The sequence below is a fragment of the Catharus ustulatus genome, chromosome 1 (assembly GCF_009819885.2).
Source record: "Catharus ustulatus isolate bCatUst1 chromosome 1, bCatUst1.pri.v2, whole genome shotgun sequence".
In the NCBI taxonomy this organism is placed as follows: domain Eukaryota; kingdom Metazoa; phylum Chordata; class Aves; order Passeriformes; family Turdidae; genus Catharus; species Catharus ustulatus.
This window is the reverse complement of record NC_046221.1, coordinates 43,873,071-43,899,940: the sequence shown is the minus strand read 5'-3', so window position 1 is coordinate 43,899,940 and position 26,870 is coordinate 43,873,071. Positions and strand designations below refer to the sequence as shown.

At 36.5% G+C, this 26,870-nt stretch overlaps 1 protein-coding gene across 1 annotated transcript in view; it reads left to right on the top strand.

Annotated features, from left to right (window-relative positions):
• Positions 1–26,870, top strand: part of SNRK (SNF related kinase) — a 39,280-nt gene that overhangs the window by 6,025 nt on the left and 6,385 nt on the right. The window contains exons 2-6 of the mRNA XM_033053505.2: positions 4,188–4,282; positions 5,602–6,295; positions 20,660–20,801; positions 23,688–23,900; positions 24,946–25,080. Coding sequence (XP_032909396.1) covers positions 5,707–6,295; positions 20,660–20,801; positions 23,688–23,900; positions 24,946–25,080 — 1,079 coding nt within the window. The 5' untranslated portion in view covers positions 4,188–4,282; positions 5,602–5,706. The remainder of the gene's footprint in view (positions 1–4,187; positions 4,283–5,601; positions 6,296–20,659; positions 20,802–23,687; positions 23,901–24,945; positions 25,081–26,870) is intronic.

The window sequence follows — 26,870 nt, the reverse complement described above, 5'->3', positions numbered from 1 at the left end:
CTTCATCATCTTAAAGGTAGCCAATGCTGAAGAGTAGAGAGGTTTGCTGATACATCTTGGCATTTCTGTAACACAGTATGGGCTGGATACAGACAATGAGACCTAACAGGAAAATGAAAGAAGTGCATGTACACCTTGTGGAACTCACTGGGAACAGGAGAATTTATAGGGTTTGTCATCAGTGAAAAGGACAGTGTGTGTGTGTATGCTGTGGTGCAGTCATGTAAAGTGGAAAATAAAGCTTTAGAGGGCATTGCATATATAAGGGCTGAGTTGTAACACGGCTGTCTCTGTGAATTGTGTCTTCCTCTGCCCCCCCAAAAATGCTGCATGTACAAAATGGCTGTAGGGCAGATTGTCATGATTTCTTTGAGTACCTTTGAATGGTAGTTGTGAAGGCTTAGGCCATAGGAAGGTGGAGGAGGAAGGGCTCTGCTGCATCGTGACACCTCTGTGTGCAAACAGATGGAGAATGCGCTTTACTGGGATCCTGAGTGCCATGTTGAGTCTTGTATATTCCAGAAATAATGGGTACTAGGAGCTTAATAAGTTTGAAATATGCTGGAGGAGTTGAGTAGTGATAAGTTTTCAGGGCATGTGATATGCATTGAGTGTACGAGTTCTTCACATGTCACTTTTGCAATGCCTTTACCTGCTTCTAGTGTGTTGGTGCTCCCTTATACCAGAAGAAAGGTGATAAAAAACTCTCTGGTGGAAGGTGAATTGACACATCAGTGAAGTGTCAATAACAGTAACAGCGCAAGTAGTGGCTCATACAGTAACAAGTTCAACTGTTTGGGAGGAAATATTGGAAAAAATGTGAAAAATTATACTTGGAGTTTATTTACTGAGTTAATCTGTCCTTCAGTTTGCTCTCAGATTCTGACAATTTGTACAAATTCTTTTCATAGTGGAGAAAAAAATTTCTTCTGAATCTCCATATACTGTTTATGTCAAATTTTGGATTTAGTGTTTCTAGGAACACTAACAACGTAAGTCTTACTCTCAACATACAATTATGTAGTAAATAAATTATTGGTGTAGATGCTGTTACTTATCTGAGACAAAAGGGACCAAAAGGAGAAACAGGGTAAAATTTCTTTAATCTATCTGGTAGATGTGTGCATCCACTGAACTATTCAATGTAAACTCCTGTTAGAGAAAATGAAAGCATGTGCTTTTAAGAAATGATTCATTTGATCTATTTGACTATCTGCTTTAGGGCACGATTTGTTTTATCACAGACTCTTATCTGTGTTGACTGAATCTCCATTTATCGTGAAGGGAGACGGGAATTGTTAGCTGTCTGTGGATGGACAAGTCCCAGTGAAGATTACTTCAGTTTTTATGTCTGTTAGACTGCTGATGCAGAGAAGTCTTTGCACTGATAGTTTTTCAACATTTTGTTTAAATAGGACCATGAAGCTTCATTTTCTAAAGTAAGCTAATACACACATTAGGGTAAGATGTACTAGGCTGGTCTTACACACAGTGTGTAATCTAATGGAAATTTTAAATAGGGTGAATGACTTAAAGAAAAACTAGTGTTTCTGAAACATGCTCCTTTTTATGAACACATCTGTTCATCCATCTTTTAAAGATGGTTGAATCACAGTACTGTTGTTAAGCTTCTTAATAGGATGCGTGCGACATTACAAAACAGGTCCTGCAGATCTCTATTAGGGGCTATTTGCAGTATTTTGTGGGATAGGTATCTGAGCTTCTGTGGAAAGAAGGATCTGTTCTGAATTTATTTACTGGTAAATGTCTACATTGCATAAAATGAGTATCGAGGGTGTAGCTCAGTTCTGGTATAATTAGGGAGAAATGCATTTTTAGAACCATAATTAGCCACATGGATTAAATGCAGCTAAATCGTTACTTAACTCACCAACTAGAAAAACCTAAATCTAATGCTGAAAAATGGACTTATCAGGGATTTAGCATAATGTGAATGAAAAGACAGGTAAATATTTTCTGTGATATAACTGTTTCTTAAATGCTTTTTCTCAGGCTGTAATTTGGCTTGCTGCTAATATGTGGCTGGTGGAAATTTTGCTCGTTGTCTGCTTTAGTCTGTAGTTCCTTCATTTGGGAAAATTTTCATGAGATCACATTGCCAACTGGATCACCAAAATGATCCATCATTAAAAGTTTTGGAGGGTCATGGCAAAACCAGTGGTTTGTGTAGTTTCATCTGTAGTCAGCCCCAGAAGTTTTACTGTTATAACTAAGGAGACAACAACAACACAGGGTCTCAAAGAGGCTCCAGCTTGAAATAGTGGATCCTTAAGTACTGTCAAAATTCTACTTTATTACTCTTGGGAGAAACTGAATAAAATAAACTGCTCTGAAATGCATTGGTATGGCAACTGCGCTCCTTTAGATAGCATAGATTTAAATTGTAACCAAGGCTTGTATCTATATACATGACATTTTTGCATCCACTTCCTAGTACTGAACAATTCTAAATTTTTGTATTTTCAAACCATGTGTTGCATCTGAGATCCCTGTATTTAGCTGTGGGAGCTTCATCTATGCAGATTTATTTTAAAAACACAGAGTTAAGGATTAGTTGGTCTGTTATTGGGGAGACTTTAAATTAAACTATTAATGAATCTGCATTAATTTTGTTACAGCTAAAGGGGCTGCAATATTAGTAAACAGCTTATCTTCCATTTCTGTAAGCTCTTATCCTATTGATTATTCTCTGATATATTTCTCCATGGTTTAAGCATCACTGGTTTCTGCTGGAATTCTGTTGACAGGTTGATTTTTATTTGTATTATGTGATTTAGAGTTAAATCACTTGTTGAGTTTGTACAATGATGGTTGAGAATGTGCCAAGTGAACAAAGTAATGGGCATAAATCTTTCCTTACTGCTGAGTGTTGCAGTTAAATTCAGACAAGTTGTCTGCTCTAGTTTTCCTTTAATTTCTTTAATCTAGGAGCAGTTAGGAGTCAGATTAGGATACTGTGGAGACAGGAGGACTATAAAGCATGTTTGTGTGGGTTTTTTTTTTTTTTATGCTGGCAATCCCTTTAGGAGTGAGACTCTGGAATCACACAACCATATGGGGCACAGCTGATTAATATATCCCCTCTTGCTTCATACAGGCTGAGATTAGGTGGTTTATGTGCATGCATGGACTGTTTTTCATTAGTCTTCATTCTGGGGTTAGGTCAGTATGATGGAATGTTATACAACTGTAAAGTATTGCTTGAAAACATTGTCAGTGCACAATAGTAGTGAAAAAAACTCAAATTGGCCTGAAAAAGTAGAATAGAGCAAACCAGAAAATGAATAGAAGAGGGTGAGAGGAACGCTAAAGCCTGTGGAATAACCTCTGCAAAAGAATTGATAGACTAGGATTAGAACAAAATTGAACTGAAGCTAGGAAGGGAGAAAACTAATTCTGTGAGTTGCTTGAGGCAAGGTAAACGGAGTATGATAGTTCTTGTTTTGGAACAGACGGTGAATGAGAAGATGCACAAATTATCAAGAGATTGAAAACAAGCAAGAGGAAGTGGTTCTTCTCACAGCACATAGTTAAGCTATTTAGCTCTGCTGCAGTATGTTCTTGATGCTAAAAATTCACATGCCCAGTTGCACAGGGAGCGGCGAAATCCATCAGTGCTATTAAACACAAACCCACTGCTATCAGATGTAAAGAAGTTTTTTGAATCTCTGAAAGATAAGGAGAGTTTTATTGTTTATTGTTGTATTTGCCATTGTACTATGTTATTCCCTATGCATTCTGTAATGGTCTCTATCAGGTAGGCGAGTCTTTGGCATGGCATTTAGTTTAATGTAGCATGCTTTTATTCAGTTTTGTGCTTTTTTTGAATAAGAATGGGATGGTGTTACATGGGAATGGTAGGGGAAGCTCTGTAAGATGAGCAGTATGCGAAGTGTTGGGAGGCAGATATGCCAACCATCTTCTAGTGGAGTGGTTTTTGAAAGAGCATGTGGAGTATAGTGCTTGGTAGCAGAATAAAAGGGTACATACAGCAACACAAAACCTAGTGAAGTTTGTTGAAGCTTGATGACTATCATTAAACACAAAACCCCAAACCTCAATGTTTATATTGTTTGTTGTTGTATTAATGCTTGTTGTACTTAACCCTGTTCCTTGTCTAGGTTATGAAGTTTTGGAAGTTAATTGATTTCATTCAAATTTTACAGGGGTGGAGGTCTCAAACTGAATTCTATGGGTTTTATGGAAGCAGACGGCTGGATAGCGAAGTTATACCATGGCTCCAGCTGAGAGAAGCAGTAAGGTGAGCTTGTTAAAATCACAGAATCCTCATAGGACCCCCAACATTGTAATTGAATTCATGTGAAACAGGTTCATTAGTTTCACTGTCTGTGAAATAACTTGTTTAGCAGGGAATGTTTTTAATCTAATGCTTACATTTCAACTTGAGAATAACTGATGTAAGGGGCTGTTTGTTTGCCAGCTTCCTTTTCAAAGTTTTTCTTTTTGAAGTTCAGTTTTGAAACTGAAAATATATTCTAAAGAGCTGTGTTTTCTGTATTTTAGAGTTGGCAATGAGCCATCTCATTTTCATATTTCTGACTACTTTGCACTTAGAGTTAGAGAAATGGCTAGCTTTTTGATAGCCTACAGTTGGTTTTTTTTAAACCTCAATCTAAGTTAGCAAGGAAAAGGTTCTGTGAGATTTTGTATGTGGAAAAAATAATGGCAATGGGATGCAAGACCTTCAAAACCAGTTTTGAATGTGAATGTTTTATAAGTTGGATCTTGTTTGCTTAAATGCCAAGTACCTGGTAAGCAGGAATTCAGTACACAAAAGCTGTACTCTTGAGTCTCCTCTGCTTCTTTCCCACTCTTCCCCTTTTCTTCACTCATTCCTAGGACTGATGAACATACGCAGCCTACCTCCAAACTTTTTATCACCAGTTTTATATAACTTCAGTCAAAATATTTAACAAGACAATTCATTTAGCACTAAGTACATCCAAGCCAGATGTTTCATTTCAGCATTTAAATGTACACTTGCTGTAATTACAGTAATTGATAATGCTCAAGCTCATAAGAGTAACAAATTTAAGTATTGTGTGTTACTCTGAGCTTTGCTAAGCAGCTGTTAAAAAGGAGGAGGTAAAAGTCCCAAGTCAAGCCATCAGAACTTTGTATTAGAGCTGTTTCATGTGCAGTACGAAGGGACGTGCCAAAAGAGGCATGTATTAAGTATGTTCCTCTTGATGATATCCTGTGCTGCCCAGCTGTTTTATGTTGTATCTGGAAAAGTTACAGATTTCAGCTTTGCCAGTTTTAACAGTCCTTATAACACCAATTTCTTCAAGTAGTTTCTGACTCAAGACAATGAAGTCCACTGAATTTGAGACAAATTTTCATTATTGCTGTGTTGAAAGTCCCTTTCTTCAAGCATACTGATAATGTGATGTCAGAAATCTGCAAGTTAGCACAGCCTACCTTATTAAATCCTTTGCAAAAATTTCTGAAGATTATTTAATTATCTGTAGTAATGTGCTAATGTAACTTGGGGTAATTACAGGATAATAATTTTACTTACTTTTATGTAAGTATATAATCTTGTCTCTTTGTTTTTAGGTATGCTTGGCAGTGATTATGGACTATTTATTTGCATCAGATACTCTTATATGAAAATACCAGATTTCCAAAGAGCTTAAATATTATTTCATCTTCTGAAACAGAATGGCAGGCTTCAAACGAGGATATGATGGAAAAATTGCAGGATTGTATGACTTGGATAAAACTTTGGGCAGAGGCCATTTTGCTGTGGTCAAACTTGCTCGGCATGTCTTTACAGGTGAAAAAGTAGCAGTAAAAGTCATTGACAAGACCAAACTGGACACTCTTGCCACGGGACATCTCTTTCAAGAAGTCAGGTGCATGAAATTAGTGCAGCATCCCAACATTGTGCGGCTGTATGAAGTGATTGACACCCAGACAAAGCTTTATCTCATCTTAGAGCTAGGGGATGGCGGAGATATGTTTGATTACATCATGAAACATGAAGAAGGTCTCAATGAGGATCTGGCAAAAAAATACTTCGCTCAAATAGTTCATGCTATATCCTACTGCCATAAACTGCATGTAGTTCATAGAGACTTAAAACCAGAGAATGTGGTTTTCTTTGAAAAACAAGGACTTGTGAAATTGACTGATTTTGGCTTTAGCAACAAATTTCAGCCTGGAAAGAAGCTCACCACAAGCTGTGGATCTCTTGCCTATTCTGCTCCTGAAATTTTACTTGGGGATGAATATGATGCACCAGCAGTGGGTATGTATGTCTGCTTTGGATTCAACCAGTGATCTATAAACATAAATACCATGATCTTGTACCTCTGTATTCTGTTTCAAGATAATGCGCTATGCAGAAGGCAGCTAATTGGGAAGAAGTAATATAACCTGGATGAGATAATGCTGGAGCAACTCTGTTTGAAGGAGATACTCAAACATTCTCAAAAATGCTTAGAAGTTATTTTTGTATGAAATGATGCAATCATATATGCTGTAATTTTTAAAAATTTTATTAATAATAATGTGGATGCAATAGATATATTTGTAAATACTGTTAGAGAGAACCCATCTTCTTTTTGGAAAAGTTGCCTGTTTCAAATTTATTTTTAACATGACCCCACACTCCCTTGCACCCAACCACGAGTGATTTTCTTTACTCGATTTAGCCATACAAGAATAGCATTGTGAGCCCAGGCTGCTTATATGTTCTGCTGCAAGGTGGTGGAAAGCCATGTGTACCAAGTACTAACTCAGCTATCAAAGGAGGAGACAGGGAGTTAAGTTACAGAAAGCTTTGATTCCTTCTATCCCATCTCTATCCTTTTATTGTCTGAGAATCGAAAGTAGCAATGAGTTCCCAGTTGCTCCAGATTGTGTAAAAGAGAAAAGAAATAATGTGTAAATGAGTCTTCATGTTTCTAGCTGCAAAGTGGAGTGTGCAGGATGGACTGCTACATGTAATTCTCTTACTGTCTCTCTTAGGTCCACTGCTTATTGTAGTGGAAGTAATTTAGAGTCTTTTTAGAATAACTGTAACCATTGATGGCGTCACTGAATATTGTCCTGTAGTCATACAGATGGCTTAAATATCTTAGTTGAGGTACAACTCACTTCCCCAACAGGTGTAGGTACATATAATTGCAAATGATGCTTCAAAAATAGCTTCTGGTAGTCAACATACCTCTTGTTCTTGTTTGCTCTGTATCTGATACTTTCAGAGGTATTAATAGCACCCATTAGGACTCTGTACATGGCTGTGTATGTTTTTGTGATGTTTTATAGCAGTGACTGTAGTGATGGTTTAAATTAAGACAGAGTTGTTCAGGTTTTTGTTGATTTACCTGAGGTAAACAATCAGGTAAACAAGCACACCGTTGAACTACAATTCTTGCATTATTTTAAAATATAAATATTTTTAGCTATTAGGTATTATGTTCTTTGCCTAAACATTTGAGTAACACTTTGTGGCTTCTAACTTTGAATAGGTATTGTACTCTGGGTTTTCCGGACTTGAAAATACTTTCCCAAGTGTGCTATAATTAGCAATTTTGGATCTCTGTTATTTCTGGGTTTGCAAATCCATGTTGATGCTACAGTGAGACTTCACAAAATTACTTCTATCTAGAGTCAGATGATTTAGATGAGTTGGTTCTGGTTTTATTAGTGGCAAACCAGAGCTCCTAACTCTTGAGTTCTTCTGTGTTCTTCTATTTCTCTTTATTTTGAGAATTTCCTGAAGTATGAGTGTAACTGATAGTAATGGTCTTCAGAACTAGATGGAAAAACACATTTGTTAATTATTTCATACAATGCCTCATGTGAATTATTTCTTGAAAAATGGAATAGCAGTCAAATTTTGGAGGATGAACAAAAAATTAGGTTTTGATATTGCTGCCCGGTTGAAGATGCTAGGGAAAAAGGATGTGTGTGGAGATTAATGGGGGAGGGGGAATTAGGAGCATTATGAGCAGATGGTCCAAATTGAATTATATAGTTAAGAAAGCATGCTTTGAACCTCTTAATAATAAATGTAATAATGTTTGTTAGAGGACTTTGTAAACAATTATGGAGGTAAACTTCTGAATAGTACTAAAAGAAAATTTTTGCATGGATTCATAGATTCATAGAGGGGGAGGTCTGGTTAATATGGAATAGATTAATGTGAACAGTAGAAAAATTAGGAAAAAATAAAATTCTTTTAACTAGTGTCTGAGGATCCCAGTTATCTTCTGTTTCTGAGAATATTTAAATATACCTCAGTAGTTAGTTTTTGCTTACTTATTCCCTAGTATGCTGTCTCAGCTACTGGGTACTTAAAACCTCTATCCTAGTTGAGCAATTGCAGTGCTTGTATCCTAACATTTTAGTGCCGTATTTTTCATCACTCTGTAATGCACTACAAAATCTCTCTGAAGTACTGTCAGTTACCAGAGTAAAAATGCCAAAATTTACTATTAAGATTCCAGTAAGATGATAACCTTGAAGGGTCTGGATTTTTCTTTTCTAACTATGGGTAAAAAGGTAAGATACAGTATACAAGTTTTCTAAATATTATTCATGTGTTTTAAATACAAAGATTGTATGGGGGAAAAATAGGGCCTTCTTTAAAGCCCTCTTTCCCCCAAGGAAATCTTAAATGCTAGTTTAGGGAATCTGTCACTAAAAATGTAATTATGTAACTGAGAAATCAACTTCTGCAAACATTTCTTAAACTTGAGAGATAAATTTTCATGCTAGGAAGAGGTTGTACATGTGGACTAGGAGTATGTATAAATTCAGAAGTAGAAATTTTCAAGAAAGAAAGTTAATCAGTTATGTTGTGATGCAGTAATGTGCAAGGTATGTATATATATATAACTTGAAATAGTGGTAGAGTGCTGTGAACTCATTCAGCTGTTGGTTGAATGGGACTATTAATATTACAGTAATAGTTACTGACAATGGCAAAGATTCTTCTACCATTAGGATGAAATTACATTACAGCTGAACCAATCTAAAAACTTGCTCCTTAGTAAAAAGGAGGTCATACTTTCCCCAGTGCAATGACATGGTCATGCCCCCTTGTGAGCATCTGACCACTTGAAATCCAACTCAGTTTATTAAAATGACAAATTGAAATGGATTCCCTTGCATACAGTCTGTGCATATTAAAGTACCTTTGCATTCATTTTTAAAACCCCACACCTGTTTTTATTTATGCAAAATTTTTGCAAAACTTTTTAGAAGAAAAATTGATCAGGGTATGTGATAGGGTTTTTTGGCCAAAGAGTTTGACACAAACGTGGCTTTTTGGATCTGAGTAATATTAGAATGAGGATATATAGGAAGATAATTTACATTGTCTTTCAACAAACAACTGAAATATTTAGGGCAAGTCTTTATTAAGTTATATGCTTAATAAAGATAATAGAAAAGCTTACTTTATGAAAACAACTGTTTCAGCTAGTTGAGGGAATAATCTTCCCTATGTGATGTCACTTGAAAGTTTGCACACTTGAAAAGAGACTAGTTAATTTATGTCTCTGGCTTCCTTTTGTGTCTAAAGCTGTAGTTATAATGATGCAAGAGGAATATTGGGCAATGATCGTATGTTCCCAGGGCTTTTCAAAAAGCTGAGTGAGTTAGATAATGAGAAGTTCTGTTGCTTGTAATTTCCCATGGTTTTTCATACTTAATTAAAATCTGTTCCAATCAGAGGAAACTGAGAGGACTGATGTCGGACATAAAGTTCATTTCCTAAATCAAATGGATGTGCTACTCTAGATCAGAGTTGTCTAGAGCAGTGGTGTGATACCGTGAGCTGCATCAATATTTAAAAGTTGATAACTACAGATGAGAAAGAGCAATGTACTTCCAGTAGTACTCTTCATTTTGCTCTACCAGCATCTACAGAAACTGGATTATTAAATAAATAAATAAAACTGCTTCTTTCCTAGGCAATAAAATTTATTTGGAGTTTTTCGTATTAGTTGATTCTTTCAGAGGACAGCAGGTTCTATTTTAACTACTTGGCATCTCTACAAAGTGTGAAGTGCTCTGTAGGCTACAGTAACGCTGGAAGACACACACACTTGTGATAGGTTCATATTATTGTAGTCGGGTATTTTGCAAATGCATGGAAACATTTGAAGAGTAAATTCATTCTTCTGGGAATGAAAAATGGGCAAATTCAGATTGTAGCATTGGGATTTTGTGTATTTAGCACAGTTGAGCACTGGCCTTTATAAAAGTACTGTAATACATAAATAACATTGTAGCTACCATCACAGTTACTTAGCATTGGAGTCTGTCATCACAGCAACGCAGAGTGGTGGCAAGATGTTCCTCATAAAAGACATGACTAACAGGAATATTGTGGTTACTGTAGCTCAGTGCTACTCAACTGGCACTTTGTAGTTCAAATCCAACTTGCTGCTGCCCTGGAAGTTGCAGGTAATTTCTGCTGCTTTAGTAGCTACATGCAGACTTGCACAACTCAGAATTTGGTATCTTCTGTCCATATGGTAAAAATGTGTATTCATTACCTATATATTCATGTTTTTGATTACAGAAGGAAACAGAGACTTTGTTACACATGCACTGCTTTCCTGAGATGATGATACACTGCCTTTAGACATACTGTCTGTTGGAATGAACCCAAACTGTTTTCTTTTCTTTTTGCATCAGGCATTTGTAAGGGCTTTTTACTTGAATATAGTGTTGCTGGAGTGTGCTTAGTATTTCAAAGCTTCAGCCATGATCACAGGGTACTTGAGCATAGCCAGCTAGCCCAAATGACCCTGTCTGGCCTGTGTCGAGCTAGTTTGGATGTTCCTGGCTGTGTATAACACTTTATTATCAATTTGAATGACTCATGTAAAGCTGTGCCCAATGGCTATATACACTAACCTTTTGCACTAAAAAAATACTGAATATAAGATTTGATTGACTGGTGTTAGAAGAAGCAAGGTTGTAAGATACTTGCAAATCATAAACAATATTGAATAATTGAGCATATCTGTCAGCATTTTGGAGTTTCAGTATGCTCAAAATCAGATTCTAGTAAATTCTCAGAAATGAGAAACATTTCTCTGCTTGTTTTGTTTTGAAAATCTTCCTTTTTATTGTAGTATTGCAACACTTCACACCATTTATACTTAGTTACACTATGGAATGAACTTGAGACTGGAAGGATGCAAAAAGCTAGAAGTGTGATATTTAGCTGCTTCCAGTATAAGCTGTGCCTCCCCTTCTGTTTTGCTTGCCTCAGTGCAGAGCTACCCCTTCTCCTGTGCTGCACTCTGCTGCATGGCCGGCCATTTGACAAAGTGACTTTTGTCAGCTAACTTGACACAAAACTGTTAGCGAAAAACTGACAGAAAACCCGCTCTCTGCAGGTTTACTTCTGCCAGGTTAGCAGAGCTATTTGTTCCCTTGGGATTGAGTGGAAGAGGTGGTGCATAGGAAGTGAAGGGAATATGGAGCTTGGAGTAGAGTTCTAGGGGAGAGTGGTAGGACCCATCTCTTGAGTTAGCAAGTTTAGGTAGTATAAGTTCTGCCTGGCTCACTTACCTTCACCTTCTGTGTAAGAGAAAGTATTTTGACTGAAATCTGTCATCATTGCCCGTGTATTTTTAGGAGAATTATACACTCTACTTCTTGACTTCAAATGTTTTTTAAAGCAAAACAGAAGGAATTGATATGACTATCAGGTGTATTTCTGTCTTACTGTCTTCTCTAGTGTACTGCTGTTAGTGGCCATGCTTTTCTGCCTTCATCTTGCTGTGCTGTGTATCTGATGCTGCTGAAGAAAAATGAGTCAAATCAGAAATTAACTCTATACTTTTTAGAAGGGGCAAATAGAAGGAATTGGTTGTAAAACACTTTTAGAAAGTCAGTCTTGAGGATAACAAAGAATTTATGTTCTGTGGCAAATCGTATGCAAATAGTGAAGTTTATTTTTAATGAAAACTGCAGTTTTCATGCAGTGTGCTATCCTTTGGCTCTTTTTTTTTCCCCTCAATCTAATTACTGTGCTGACAAGAAACTGCTTTTAGTGCTTAAAATCGAGGATGTTACGTTGCAAGGATTGGAGCCTTGTATTCGGAATGAAGTTTTGAAGTGATGAGGCTGCAGTGAACAGTGGGAATCCATGATCCTGATAACTTCTCAGTAAATCTGAACCAGCTAATATTTATGAAGTATAATTTATGTTCTGTTCTGGATTACTTTATGCAGAAGTTTTCATGCATTCACCAGTAAACTGCTGGGTGAAGCAAAGAATAATTTATCCAAGTGAAACTACAGAGAAGAAGCTGTCAAGATAGGCTTCAGTTACTCTCATATCAGCTAAACTGTAATTTTAAGTATAGGGATATAGTCAAATTGCTGTGTTCATGGGAGAACTGTTTTCATAGTATTTCAAGCTGCTGTTGTGAAGCAAGGTTTCATTATGATGAATACATCTCCTCAGCCAGGAAGCTTAATTTCATGTATCTTTCATACAAGCAGTCAGATTAAGTATTTCCAGCCTGTGGCTGACTAATTTGGCAACACAGATCTAGTGTACTACCTAGTTATAAACCAAATGCCCAAGTTTTGCATTAATGTATAAAACTTTATTCAGATATTAATATTTTTGTAAATAATGTACAAATTATGCATTATACAGCTAAATTGTGTAGGAAAGGATAGTCCATCTGAAAACATGAGGAAGTTTTAAGATACCAGGAACAAATTATCTTTATATACCAAAATAAAGAACAAAGTCATTGCAGTGAAACGTGTACAATAGCTGTATGTGCTGTATAGACTTTGATATGTCCAATGATTTTGAGAACATATTTTAAAAGAAAACTTCCTTTTATGTTTAACTTAATTCATTTATCCCAGCTAATTATTTTCTGGAGTATTAGTATTGGAATTAGTGCAGAAAATGTTGGTTTAATTTGTTTTTTTAATATAGATTCAGTAACTTTTTTTGGCTAAACAACAGATGTCAAAGGAAATAGAACATATTTTTAAAAGCAGAACTGATGATTTGGAGTAAAACAGTCTAATTTTGAATAAAGGCAGTGGCATGTGTTCCGTAAGACCTTTCAGTGGTGCTCTTTTTTGTTAAAATACCCTTACTGAAATTTGAGGTGTGTTAGTTAGTAAAAAAAAAATGGACAACTGTTTGTGTTTTAGTGGTTTTACTCAACCAGCAAAACCCATGCTATTGACTTCGGCGAAAAATCATGAAATCATAGAATGGTTTGAGCTGGAGACCATGTATTCCCAGCCCTCTGTTATGGGCAGGGAGCCTCCCACTAGACCAGGTTGCTCAGAGGCCCACCCAACCTGGCCTTGAACTTTGACAGTGAGTGGGGCAGCCATAACTTCTCTGGGCAACCTGTGCCTCACCGCCTTGACATTGAAGAATTTCTTCCTAGTATCCAATGTAAACTTGCCCTCTGTTTAAAGCCGTCAGCCTTTGTCCTGTCACTCCATGCCTATGTGAAAAAGTCCCTTGCCAGCTTGTCTTGTCTCCCCAGATCCTTCTCTTTTCCAGGCTAAATTACCCCAATTCTCTCAGCCTGTCTCCACAGCAGAGGTGCTCCAGTCCTCTGATAATCTTCATGGCCTTCTCTGGACTCACTGCAGCAGGTCCATGTCCTCCTTATGTTGGGGCTTCCAGAGTACAAGTACTATTTGCCAAACTGAATGAAAACAGGAATCATTTCTGAATAAAGAGTTACTTACTGATGATCATATCTTAGTCAAGTGAAATAAGTTAGAACAGAGTTTCACCGGACAGATAAGCGAATTAGGGAAATAATTTGCTAAATGCAATTTGTTATTTATGCTCTTTTTTTGAGGGACAGAGGAAAGAAAAATTTTCTCTTAATTCTCTTGTCTGTTATGTGTACTAATAGTAATATTGTTGGTATTTTTGTGCTTTAAAAAAAAGAAAAACCCCTGTTCTGCATGTTAGTTTAAAAAATTTTAGCCTTGATTGTGGATGTTTTCTTCCTCAGCCTTCAGCAAGGGAAAATAAATCCTATTTTATATAAAGACAAAAAAAGTTAACAGATGGTAGTATCTCTGAGAACTGGAGAGGTCAGTATACAAGTTTTTACTCAAAGCCTTTTTCATTAAAAATTAAAGAATGGAAGAATAGTTAAATCAGCTGAAAGTTGAGTATATATGGAAAAAGTAATCCTTGTTCTTTACTCTTGAAATTTTACTGGTCCAGTTTGAGCATATTCCAGATTTGTCAGTAGTCTTTGCACATGGCAGTGTAAAAATATTTGTGATACATAGAAATGCTGAAATCTTTTAACACAATAATTCTCTACCTTCTTGCTAGCGACTTTTTATGCAAGGGATGCAACTTTTAATGATTTTTAGCTTATACAGGAGTAGAAATACTCCTTACTCTTTTCTTGAAGCACAAGTATATCAACAAGCACCATTCAAATGATTCAGTGGTATAATAACAGCTTTTATTATAACAGCTTTTATCTTTTGTTGTGTATAATGTTTTGTCACTATTTTTAGTAGAAGTCTCATTTTCTGCAGTGTTTCACCTGTCATGTGAATTTTTACTCTAAATTTTGTTTTGGTTCTTCAGACAATTATGTGAAGCTGTGCTATGCATTTGAGTATTCAGTTTCCCTCAGCCTATTCTGTAAATGGGTTCTTGAATTCCAACTTGTAACAAGCATGCTTACCACTTATCCTCTCGAGCCATCAGCCTGTACCTGCTCCTGAATGCATCATGGAGGGTTCCACCCTTCAATCCCAATGAAGTAGTTCACGATGGGGTTTTTGTGTCTTGAAGTCAAAAGCACAGTCTACAGGTCTCCAGTTGCTCCCTAGCCCTGAACATGCCCAGAGTGCAGAGATACTGATGATTTTACACAGATTTTTCCTATTTAGCTCTGCATACAAGAACTGGGTGTTGAAGTGCTGGTGTGTTGGATCTCTTCCAAGGCTTATATTCAGCAGGTTTCTATGGATTGTTTCTTCATGAAATCTGCTCTGAAGAGGTAGCAGCAGCAAGGGTAACATTCTTCAGTGCCCTAACACTGTGGTTAGAATATAATCCTGGAAATTTTGGTTCTTTTCCACCCTTCATTTATCCACAGTCTGTTTGTTGATACCTCTGTAGTGGCAAAATAAACATGTAAACACTTCTGTCATCTCCATAAAAGTTGTTTTGTTTCCTTTTAGCTTAAGTGGCTTCTAGTAGAAAATAACTATAATGTTCAGCTGTTATAGTAAATAATGTGAAGAGAAAATTATAAAACCTGGCTAAATTTACTCAATATTACAAGTCACTTTTAAAGAAAGAGACTTGCTGTATAAACATACAACTTACCAGCTGAGCAATATACACTCTAAACTGTTGAGCAGTTCTAAATGTAAGTTAGGAGGAAAAAAAAAAATCAACCTTTTTCCCATCAAGGTCTAAAATAAACAACTTCAGCAAGTAGACCCAATTTACATTATGTGTGTAAATGTAAATGTGTCTATTCCAAAATGAGTATGAATTTTTAATTGCTTAAAATTGCAAGTTCATATAACATATAACGTGGAACAAACATCTGACTTCTGAAGAATGGTGAAATTTGAAGCTATAAGCATCCTGTGTCACTTAAGCTGTAACTTACTGAAATCACAAAGTTCAGAAAGCACTAAGTGACTAATGAAATGGTGAAGCAGATGAATATGGATATCCTTTGTGCAGTGTGCAAACTTGAATGTGACAGATGTTTGACCACCCTGTGTTTAAGACAGGCCTAACACAGACAGCTAATGTTGTAATTTGGTTTCTATGGCAGTGACTTCACATTATGTAAGGAAGTTGCGTATACACAGTCCTGGTTGTCATGGTTTGTGGTCGTTTCCTGATTATTTAACGGCTTAGAAAACAAAAAATATTCTCTACTGCAGCTAGTTACTACTGCTTTTATTCTTATTTTACTCTTGTCATAGCCATGACAATTTTAAGTTAACCAATTTAAAGGCTAAATTTTATCTTGAGATCTTCATAGGACTTGATTTTGGCTATAAAGTAGAACTGTACCTTCCTTTACTATAATAACTTGAAATGTTGCAGGTGATTAAGAATGCTAAATGCATGCAGCATGTTAGGCCTAATTTCTGCTTTTCCATCAGTTTTCTAAAAAGAACAAATTAGATGTCTCTTGAAGAACAGAAATAAGCAGTTTCCATAAAGCCTTCATCTGCTAATTATTAGTTACTAAGAGTAGGAAAAAAAATTGTGAAAAATAAATTATTGTTTGAATCTGCATTTTAAACATGGTCTCTGTAACCCCTCTCTTGCTTGTGTTCCTTCAATTAAGGGTCTGAAATCTAAAACTGGCACTGACACTGATTATGACAGGACAAAGCTCTGGTAATGAACACTGTCGTGTGACTTTCTGTATTGTTTAGGGAAATAATAAAATTTGGAAAATACACATTATAATAAAATAACCTTGGATTATCCTTTACTAACTTCTCTTAGACAACCCTACTTAAAGAATCCTGCATCTTTCAGCCAGATGACACTGTTCTGGAATAGAAGAGTACTCCAAAATGAACTGTGATTATTATATTAATTGGGTGAGCAAAAATTGTGTATTTAGAGGACAAAGCAGTATATTTAAGTGTTTTTGCAGTACATTTTCTGTATTTGACTGAAGACTATGCTACTATGTTAACAAGAGCCTCATTAAAGGTGGTGTTGCATCAGTCATCTGGTTGGTTAGCTTTAGTTGCGTGAGGAGTTGCAAACAACTGATGTGGTCTGGTTAAACTGTGGCACAGAAAAGGGACAAGGAATCAACCCCTTGTTTGGAGAGTTTGCATGTGAAGGTGCAGGACAGCACTCCTGAATGTGTTCTCTTAGTACACCTGCAGACATCCAAATGCTTGGCTCTGCTTCCAGAAATGAGAGGCTTGCTGTAATATGATATTGCAGGGCTTGTGAAGATCTTGCTAAGATGATATCTGTGTTGTGACATAATAAGGTCTGCACTAAACCTCCCAGTGATTTTTCAGTCTTAGATGTGGATTAGACTTTCTCAGGCACACTATTATCTTGCTTCCAGGTTATTAGTAGACTTTTAAGTTTTGCTGAGGCTGCTCAGCTTTGTGCATGACACTGCAAGCTGAGTCATTTTAGTCACCTTGGCTGTAGGTGCAATGAAGTTGATCTTTTTACAGCTACAACTGTTAAAATAGGCTGAGAATAAAAACCATGCAATTGTTTCTGTCCTCTGTTATTTCTTGGTCACATCAGAATAAACATCTGCTATGCTGGCAAGGTAACAAAATATGCATTTGTCAGAAAAGTATAATAGGAAGCTTTGCCTGTCGTATATAAGTGAGGTAAAGTGTAGTTGTTGCTGCTCTAGTGCTCTTCACTGAGAGGCTAAGAATATCTACATAATATGCCAAGGTTAAATGGTCTTAAGCACTATTTTTAGTATCTAAAAAAACCTTTTTCTGCATACACATTATGCCCTATGTATATTTTGTGCATTAAACAAAAGTCATGATATAATGAATTACTGGAGCAGTTCAGTGCATGATTTATATTTCATCATTAACCAGAATTTTTAATCTGTTTTCATACAGCTGTGTTTCATTTTACTATTTGCAGTTCTTCTAATCTGGAAAGATCCATGAGTACAGAGTGCAAAATACAGTAACTAGTTAAATAAACAATACACAAAATTCTCTGTTATGTGCTGACCAATCAGTAATTACTGTTTTACTTGTCAAAACATAAAGGTTGATGTCTAGTGGACACTGCATAATGGCAAGCAATAGTGGTTTGGGGGTTTACTTTGCGTTTAGAAAATCAGTTGGATTTTGCTTCTAAAAAGTGTTTATTTTTTTGACGTAAATGTGCATACGTGTTATCTGAATAACTTTTGGTGAAAAAACCCAATACCTGTTATTATACATATCCTTTAAAATTGCAATACAGCAAAGTGTATGTATAGCCCAGAGAAGAAGCTATGTGTGTAAAATAGAAAATAAATTAGGAGGCTACCTTGTAATGGATAATACTTAAAGATATGTTCAGTATCTGCTCAATGCAGTTGAAACTTCAAGGTAGTTTCCCGTATATGGCGATTTCATGGAACTTTAATTCTTGTCTTACTTTGCTGTCCTTTTCTCAGGACTATTATTTTTAATCTTGATTTCTTATACTGCTGTTCTTTTCCTTCTGTATAAACTTTTTATATGCTTCTTTTTAACTGAAAGTTTAATTAGATTGCTCCCCTCTCCAATATTTTTTTCTCTTAGCTTAAATTTAGCCAGTATGTATTGCTTTATTATAGCAAATGTAATTTATCTGTAAAAATGTATACTGTGTGAACTCTTGTAAAATACCTCATGCTAAAAGGACACATGAAACGTGCTGTTCTGTAGTGGGGAAGTACTGGACACAAATACTAGGATAGATCAAATTGCAACATAGATCTTAGGCAAAATTAAAAATCTAGGAAGGATATTGATAGCCAAAAGAGGACTGGTCATAAAAATGCATAAATTCACCCATCTTTTATGCTTGCAAAAACTTCATGTAATCTGTTGTGTAATGTGAGATAGATAATACACCAAAACTTTTTGGCTGCTTTGAAACTAAACAAGTAAGCAGAAAGACAACGAGTAACTTAGCAAAATTAAACATGGACCTTTTAGGTGAAACTGCCTCCCTGTCTTGTGAGGGTTTTTGAAGTTGTGCGTTCTTTAACATTGACTTTCTGGCATCAAGCCATCGAAGTATTAAAGCACTTATTGACTCTGTAAACATGGTGATGGTCATGCTGAACTTGCAGGTATACATGGTATGGTGTATCAGCCTCAAAATGCTGAGTACCTACAGGACTGAGGCCCTAGTGAGCATAGCAGAAATCCAGTAATTGTCGGAGTTCAATAGCCTACACTTACTACAAATTAGAGCTCTAAAGAAAATTACCATGTAGTGTTTCTAGTCCCCTGTCAGCCAAACCAAAAGAAGAATAGGTCATAACTAGCAAAATGAGTTCTAGGGATCAATTTGTATTATTACTTTATTAAATAAAATTGTAGCCATCCTTCAATTTGAAATGCACATCGAGTATTTTGAACTGTCCACAGAAAGCAAGATGCAGTTGAGTAGGTAGCTTATGTGGATCCCTCTTGCAAGTCCTTCCAGGAAAAAGCTGGTGTGCTCTGTGTCCCAGATCACTGCTGGCTGCTCTCCTCTCTTTCCTTGGGAGGTGCCTGCTGATCATTTCTCAGCTGTTTAGTTTTACTGGATACTGATCTGTAACATGTTAAGGGTTTAAGACCCAAATTTACTGTTGGAATTCCCAGAGCATGGAGTTGTAACTGAAGTTTAAGATCATGAAGATTTTATTAAGCATATATTGGAGCAAGGTATTTATTTTTCTGCAGTATGGTGCATTTCTTAATATTTATGCTTCCTTTATTGAATGCAGTGACACTCATGAAATATTTTCTTTTAGGCCGGCTCTTGATAAAGATTTGAACTAAATATTAACCACTGCACTAAGTAGAAACTAATTACAGGGCTTCATGCCTCTTTTTTATCTTTTGGTATGCCATTTCACTGGGGAACAAGAGAGTTGCTAAATGTTTTTATTCTACACAAGCAGGAATTAAAAGGAAACAAGAAGATTCCCAGAGTGTAATAGAAATCACTGTTAATTGTTATGTTTGGATATTTAAAAAAAACCCAAAACAACCAGCACCCAAACCCAGTACTCCACACTTTGTAGTATCATTGGTATAAGAAGCTGGTTTTACATAAACTTATTTAGTTACTATTGGAAGTGCCAAATTTTAAAACAACACAACATCACTGGAGGAAAAACACAACAAAATCAGTCTTATTTCAATAAGTGACTTTCTTTGTAATTTCTTACATCATGGAGCAGGTGGGGGTTGGTCTCTTTTTCCAGGCAGCAGCTGACAGACCAAGAGGATGCAGTCTTTTTACTGGAAGAGTGATAATGTACTGGAATCATCTGCTTGGAGATCTGCTTGGGAAGGTGGTGCAGTCACCGTCCCTGGATGTGTTTTAAAAAAGACTGGATGTGGCACTAGGTACCATGGTTTAGTTAAGATGTTAGGGCATGATTTGGACTCGATGAACTCAAAGGTCTCTTCCAACCTAGTGAGTATGATTCTGAGTAACATGTAAACAATACAGAGAACAAGTTTATGTGAGTCCTTCAGAAAGGAATGTGCTTTGAATTCAAATCTCTTGAATAACCTATGTCTACCTGTTATCAAAAGGGTAATGAATTCCTGCCTTCAAAGTGACCAGATTATTTTCAGCTTTATCTAACACTGCTGTCAGAAGTCTTAATATGTCTCAAACTGTTATGCATCTTTGAAGTAACATATTCTGAGTTTTTTCCCCCCTTCAAAAACTGTAAAAGCTGTCAAGCGATGGAATTACTGTATTTTGTACTTCAGTGGAATTACAGTTTCCATAAGTAATACTCAAAATGAAGAGTGCAATAATCACCCCAATATGCATTTTAAGAGTATTTCATGGGTTGGATGGTAATTATGTCTGTGTCCTCATCAGTTCAGTTTTTTTAAAACATGTCCTTTGTATTTACAGATATATGGAGTTTGGGGGTCATCCTCTTCATGTTGGTCTGTGGCCAGCCACCATTCCAAGAAGCAAATGACAGTGAAACTCTGACTATGATAATGGACTGCAAATACACAGTGCCACCTCATGTGTCCAAAGAATGTAAAGAGTAAGTAGAGTACTAAACAACTTGGAAGCATTCACAGAAGTGGATTTTTGTTACTTTTGGGAGTTCCCCATACTGTATTATCATACTGTATTATTAGGATATTCCTTGATACTCTTCCTTTTATGTCTCTCAGTTGTCATGCATTTTTTAAAGAACTGAAGAAGTTACTCAATACCAATTAGCTTTGGCCAACTCTTTTGCTGGACGAATTATCACATGGCGTTGAGATTATTGTCACAAGGGTTAGAAAGGTACTGCTGCTTATCAATTTCTGTCCAAACAACAAGTCAAGAAAACCTGTCACCCAGCAAGTTTTTGCTCATCTCCTACTGAAATTGCAACTCCAAATCAACATGCTAGGCTGTCAAAGGAGGAAAATACTTGGTCTGGAAATACCATATCCACTTGGGAGTCACAATTCCTTGTGATATGTTTTTCTGCAGTGTTCACTGGAGCCTTTTTATTGTTATATTCCAGTATTGCCCGTGTTTCCCTATTGGTTAATGACCTTTGGACCTTTAATAGATATATCTCAGTTGTATCACTTAAACTATTTTGAAATGTTTGTCTGGGTCCTTGAATCTGCAGTAGAGTATATTTTCATTGTCAATACAGAGAACCAGATACCTTTATAAATGCTTGGAAAATGCATTTGGTTCTGTCAAAAGAATTAGAGCAGCATCTAGAATTCTGTTACTTGCCAAAGAATGAAGTTTGTTACAGCTGTGGTCATGATAACCATTTCTTTCTTTACCTGTCATCTGTGCAGTTCAGGAGTCTAATGGATAACATGTTGAACAGCATCCTGGCCTGCATCAGCAACAGTGTGGCTAGCAGGACCAGGACAGTGATCCCTTGTGCTCAGCACTGGTGAGGGCACATCCTGAGCCCTGTGTTCAGTTTTTGGGCTCTCAAGAAAAACATTGAGGTGGTGGATTGCGTCTAGAGAAGGGCAGTGAAGCTGGGGAGCAGCTGAGGGGAGCTAGGGTTGTTTATCCTGGAGAAGAGAAGGCTCAGGGACACCTTACTGCTCTCTACAACTGCCTGAAAAGAGGTTGTGGCCAGGTGGGTGGTTCTTTTAGGTAACAAGCAACAGGATGAAGAAATGGCCTCAAGGTTAAGATTGGATATTAGAAAAAATTTCTTGTCAAGCCCTAGAACAGGCTGCCCAGGGAAGTGGTAGAATCACTATGCCTGGAGATGATGATGATTCAAAACCAGTGTAGCTGTGGCACTGAGATGGTTTAGTGGGTGAGCATGGTGGTGCTATTTTAGTGGTTGCTCTCAGTAGTCTTTTCCAACCTTAATGATGCTGTGCTATAGCTGGTGTTCTTGTCTTGTCATTAGTCTTTAGCACCCTCCAGTAACATGGAAAAGCTATCTGAGCTTGAAGAGCTTCACATACAGGAAGAGGTTTAAAGTACAATACAGGAAGAGGTTTAAGAGGGAGCTCTTATCAGTGCATTGTATCGAATCAACCATTAGAGATGCTGCATGCTGTGCTTAGGCCAGGAAACATATTTTGCAGCCCTTTGCTTAATATACTTGCTAACACTGATTTGCTTACATGCCCAGAACTGCTTTCTCTACAAAACACGTGAACAATGTACAGCCAGTTACCCAGGTCCTCCTCTATAGGTTAGGTTTTCTTAGGAAAAGACTCTGAGAACGCTTAAACTTCCTGCTTGGAGTGAGAGCATTTGTGGTTTGAGATGCATAAACAACCTTCAAGCAGGAGGCACATGTGCTGCATTTGTGCCATTTTTGCTACAGGTGTAGTTTAAAAAAAGTCAAATTAAATATGGCGTTTGTTTTCTTTCTGTCATAATATTAACAAAAGCAAAGAAACTCAAAACTCACCCTGCCTTTCCTCTAGGTAGGGGCAGAGATCACAGCTAATAAAAATAAATGTGACTTTTTTTAAGTGTAGAATTTTTTAAGAAGGGTGGATTAACCTCCACTTTTAAATCCATACATCATCTCACACAGAAAAAAAAAAACCAAAAAAACCCAAAAAAAAAAAGACAAAGAAATTGTTATTACCTTTGTGCTTTGTGTGTGGCCTTGCAGTCAGAAGTTGCATGGTATAGTACAGTTAGTGGAAGAAAAAGCACTACATGAGAACCAGAGAACATGTTGGAGCTATACAGTTTCTTTGTAACCTTGGCAACATAACCATATATCCATATTTGTTGAACAAAGCCAAAAATACCTCCCTCAAGAATTTTCCATGTATAGTAAGTGAACAGAGATGTGCTGTGCTAATGAAGTCTTCTTTCTCTGTTTACTTGGGGAATTCATGCACTTTGTTTCCAGCATTTGTAAAATCTCAGTATCAACTCATTAATAGATTTGTCACTACATCATCCCAGAGAGTGTATTGGTCTGTTTAGACTTTTTTCTGTGTGGGTAGAACAAATCACAGCTTCTTCAAGGATTCTGAAGACTCAAATGTCTGATAGTTACTTCAGAATAAAATATTTCTGTTTATCGTACCATTCCATGTACTTGTTGACAGCAGCAATAGTAAAAAAATCACATTTCTATTATTTTACTGACTAGTTGATAGGCCACCTGTGACCTGTAGTTGCCCTATAAAACCTACTAAAATCAAATAAATGAGAAAAATCAGATTAATTATCTAAGTACAGTAAATGAAAACTGAGTGTTTATGATATACTTTTAATAAGTTGTTTGTTTCAGTTTACCAGTATTTGTAATGTCTTTGACACTAAACAGTTTCCCATCACATTATTTACTGTGAGATTTCTGAAAATCATCTGTGTAACCTGACAGCAGAAAATGTCTTCCTAACATTGCTCTTAGAACAGCTACTTTTTTAAACACGTGTGTGCATTTTTGTTTAGATTTATTTTTTATTCACAGTCTAATTACACGGATGTTGCAGAGAGACCCGAAGCGAAGGGCATGTTTGGAAGAGATTGAAAACCATGCCTGGCTCCAAGGAGTTGATCCATCTCCTGCAACCAAGTATAATATTCCTCTGGTATCATACAAAAATCTGTCTGAGGAGGAGCACAACAGTATAATACAGCGCATGGTTCTTGGGGACATCGCAGACCGAGATACCATAGTGGAGTAAGTTGGCAGCGTTCTAGATGCAGTTTGTTTTCTGCATCTCTCAGTTTTGATTCAAGAACATCACAAGAACCTGGACACTTTGGTGTTTAAGTATCGGGCCATTCAGTTAATAAACAAAGTATTACACTCTTGCTCTGTGATAGGATATTGTGGGATCAGAAGTACTTAAGTATACCCAAATTTAGGAAAAACTTCAAGACAATGTGTTGGAAAAGTGTTTGGATTCCTGCAGTAACCATCTTGAGTAAACTTAAATGCTTTGGAATCCATGCTTCATCTCTCATGCATATTTGAAGGTGACAAATTCTAGCATTTTTTCCTTACCGCATTTCCAGTGTACCTGAATCCTTGTTAATTTAAAATATTGTCCCCTTTATCTATGAATGCATAATAGTCACTAAGGGAGCTTGCTGGAAAGCTACACAGATTATTCTAATAGATTAAAACTGCCAAATTTCTAAAATATTCCCCAAATTGAAAGAGGTCTCTAAATATTTTTCCTTTTTTATGTGTTTATCTGTAAGAAACTGTTGATGGGGAAGGGAAAGTAGCAGTCTCACAGCTTAAGCTGTATAACAGGGGCAGCCTTTCGGTTACAATGTCTGAGTGATGCTTACTGGCTTATGAACCTATTTTTACTATAAAGTCAATATGACATTTGTAAAATAAGGAATGTTTTCTTCCATTTGTTGCATAACCAAATATTAGTACTTCGTGGTTGCATGTGCCAGTGGGAGAGCCCATCACTGGTATAGAACATTAATAAAAAAGTTATCATTTAAAGAATGTAAAATAAAAAATAATTTCTTACTTTTGTTGGATGATATTGTAAGGATATCTCCTTTCAGCTATAGTTGAAATTGCTAGACTTGTTGGCTCTATTTTAAATAAAATTAAGGCATGCTTGTCCAAAGATCAGAAATGAGCAGTCCTTCTTTCAGTCACTCTTCCTACTATGGGAAGCACAGCCAGATGCAAATGTATGTCCAATTCTTAGAAACCACTGATGGATGAGTTATTTCATGTTTTATGCTTTCCTCAGGGCATTGGAGACTAACAAATACAATCACATCACTGCTACTTACTTCTTACTAGCTGAAAGGATTCTGCGAGAAAAACAAGAGAAGGAAATTCAGACCAGATCTGCAAGCCCCAGCAACATCAAAGCTCAGTTCAGGTGAGAATTTAGGAATCTAAATGGCTGGGAGGGATTTGGGTTTTTTTGTTTGTTTTTTAAATTGTCTTAACGAGAATATTAAATTTCTCAAGTACTGCTTTCTTGAAAACAGTAAAATACTTACTCATTGCAAATTTTAGATGCCTTCAAAGCACTCACTGTGGACACTTCAGAAACTGTTCAGAAATCAGTTGCACGTAATATTTTCAATTCCTACCCTTCTCAGGAAATGACAAGGCAATTTGAAGTCTGTTCCTAAAGAGGCAGGTTTTCACACCTCCTAGAAAAGGGCTTGTTCATTGACCTTCAGTTCCTCATACAAATTGTGTTATGTAATATCCCTGGAGAAAAATTAGTTGCATAATCCGTAAGCCTGCTGATATGGAATTAGTTATAAATGAGAAATCACTCTAAATGTGATCTGTAGGTTATGTTCTTTTTCATGTCAGTCGCTGTGCCTGTTGTCTAAGAAAAATTGTTGAATTTACCATTTGAATCAGTCACTTAAAGACATTGCAATAGATTGCTTTTGTTTGACAAAAATATGAATTAAAAAAAACTTACAGTAAAGGTCTCTGAGATTTTCCAAGCTTCAGCTTGTGACACAGTAAAACTAAAAAGGGGGAACTGGACTTTGATATGTAACTGGTATTGGTATGTTCAGCCAGTTTATTTGCTCTGCAACCAGTTACCAAAGTATCCCACATTTTGAGTTACAGCAGAATATGCTTTAGAAAAAACAACCAACCAAAAAAAGAAAACCAAAAAAACCAAACCAACCAACCAAGACACCCAAAAGGCAAATAGTATCATTTCCACTTGCACTTCAATATTGGAGGATTTAAGTTTTGAGTACTTATTTTTCTTAAACATTGTGGTTTTTCTTTCCTGAGTTAAGTGTGAAACTATCACTAGAGATCTGTTGGTATCGGATAAAATATTCATCTTGACAATTGTTCCAGTGTAGATGGAGGAGGTATTGAAGCATTTCCATTTACTTTCATCCTGTAACCTCCAGTCTTTTCAAAAGAAGCCTATTTAGGTAAAATATTGGTAACTGTTACTAGCAATAACAACAATTGTTAGTAGATAACTTAATAACGAGAAAAGAATACTAAATGTTTGTGCTGATGTTTAGCATGTCTAACTCCATCAAGACCTTCAGTGTTGTTTATCTGTATGATTTAGAGAAAAAGACAAAATGACTTGTTTGTTCCCAAAGTTTCTCTGTGCAACTTTCATGCAAGGTCATATGTGAAATAATTTAATAGGAAAAAATGCTGGGATGTCCTTCTGGTGCATAGTCATAGTTTCCGTGGCCTTGTTGATAAAAGTAAGGTACTACTACCTCAAGTTAAATGTAAAAAAAACCCCGGACATTTATTATAAATTAAGGACACACACTTGGGAAAATAGGTTAAAGTCTCCATTGATTGTCACTTTGGATTTAGGCTTGAGAATTTAGAGGCATCTCTTCTTGAATACCATTCTGTCTCCCTGAATTAGGAGTTGATGCTCCATGAATGTTAGTGTTTTCAGTGTCTTTGTCATCCCCAGGTGGGACTGCACCCTGCACTATATACACCTAATGATCATTCACTCAGTGGTCACTGATGTAGGAAATTTTATTTCAGGTGGTTGCAGGTAGTTCAGAAGAGTTACTGTTGCAGACATCTAAGGGTTGCCTACAGAACCTAAATGGTCTGGAGCTTGGCATTAGACAGCTTCCCCTCTCTTCAAGAGCAGTACTGTGACTTTGACTCAGCAGTTCTCTCATGATGGATCATCTC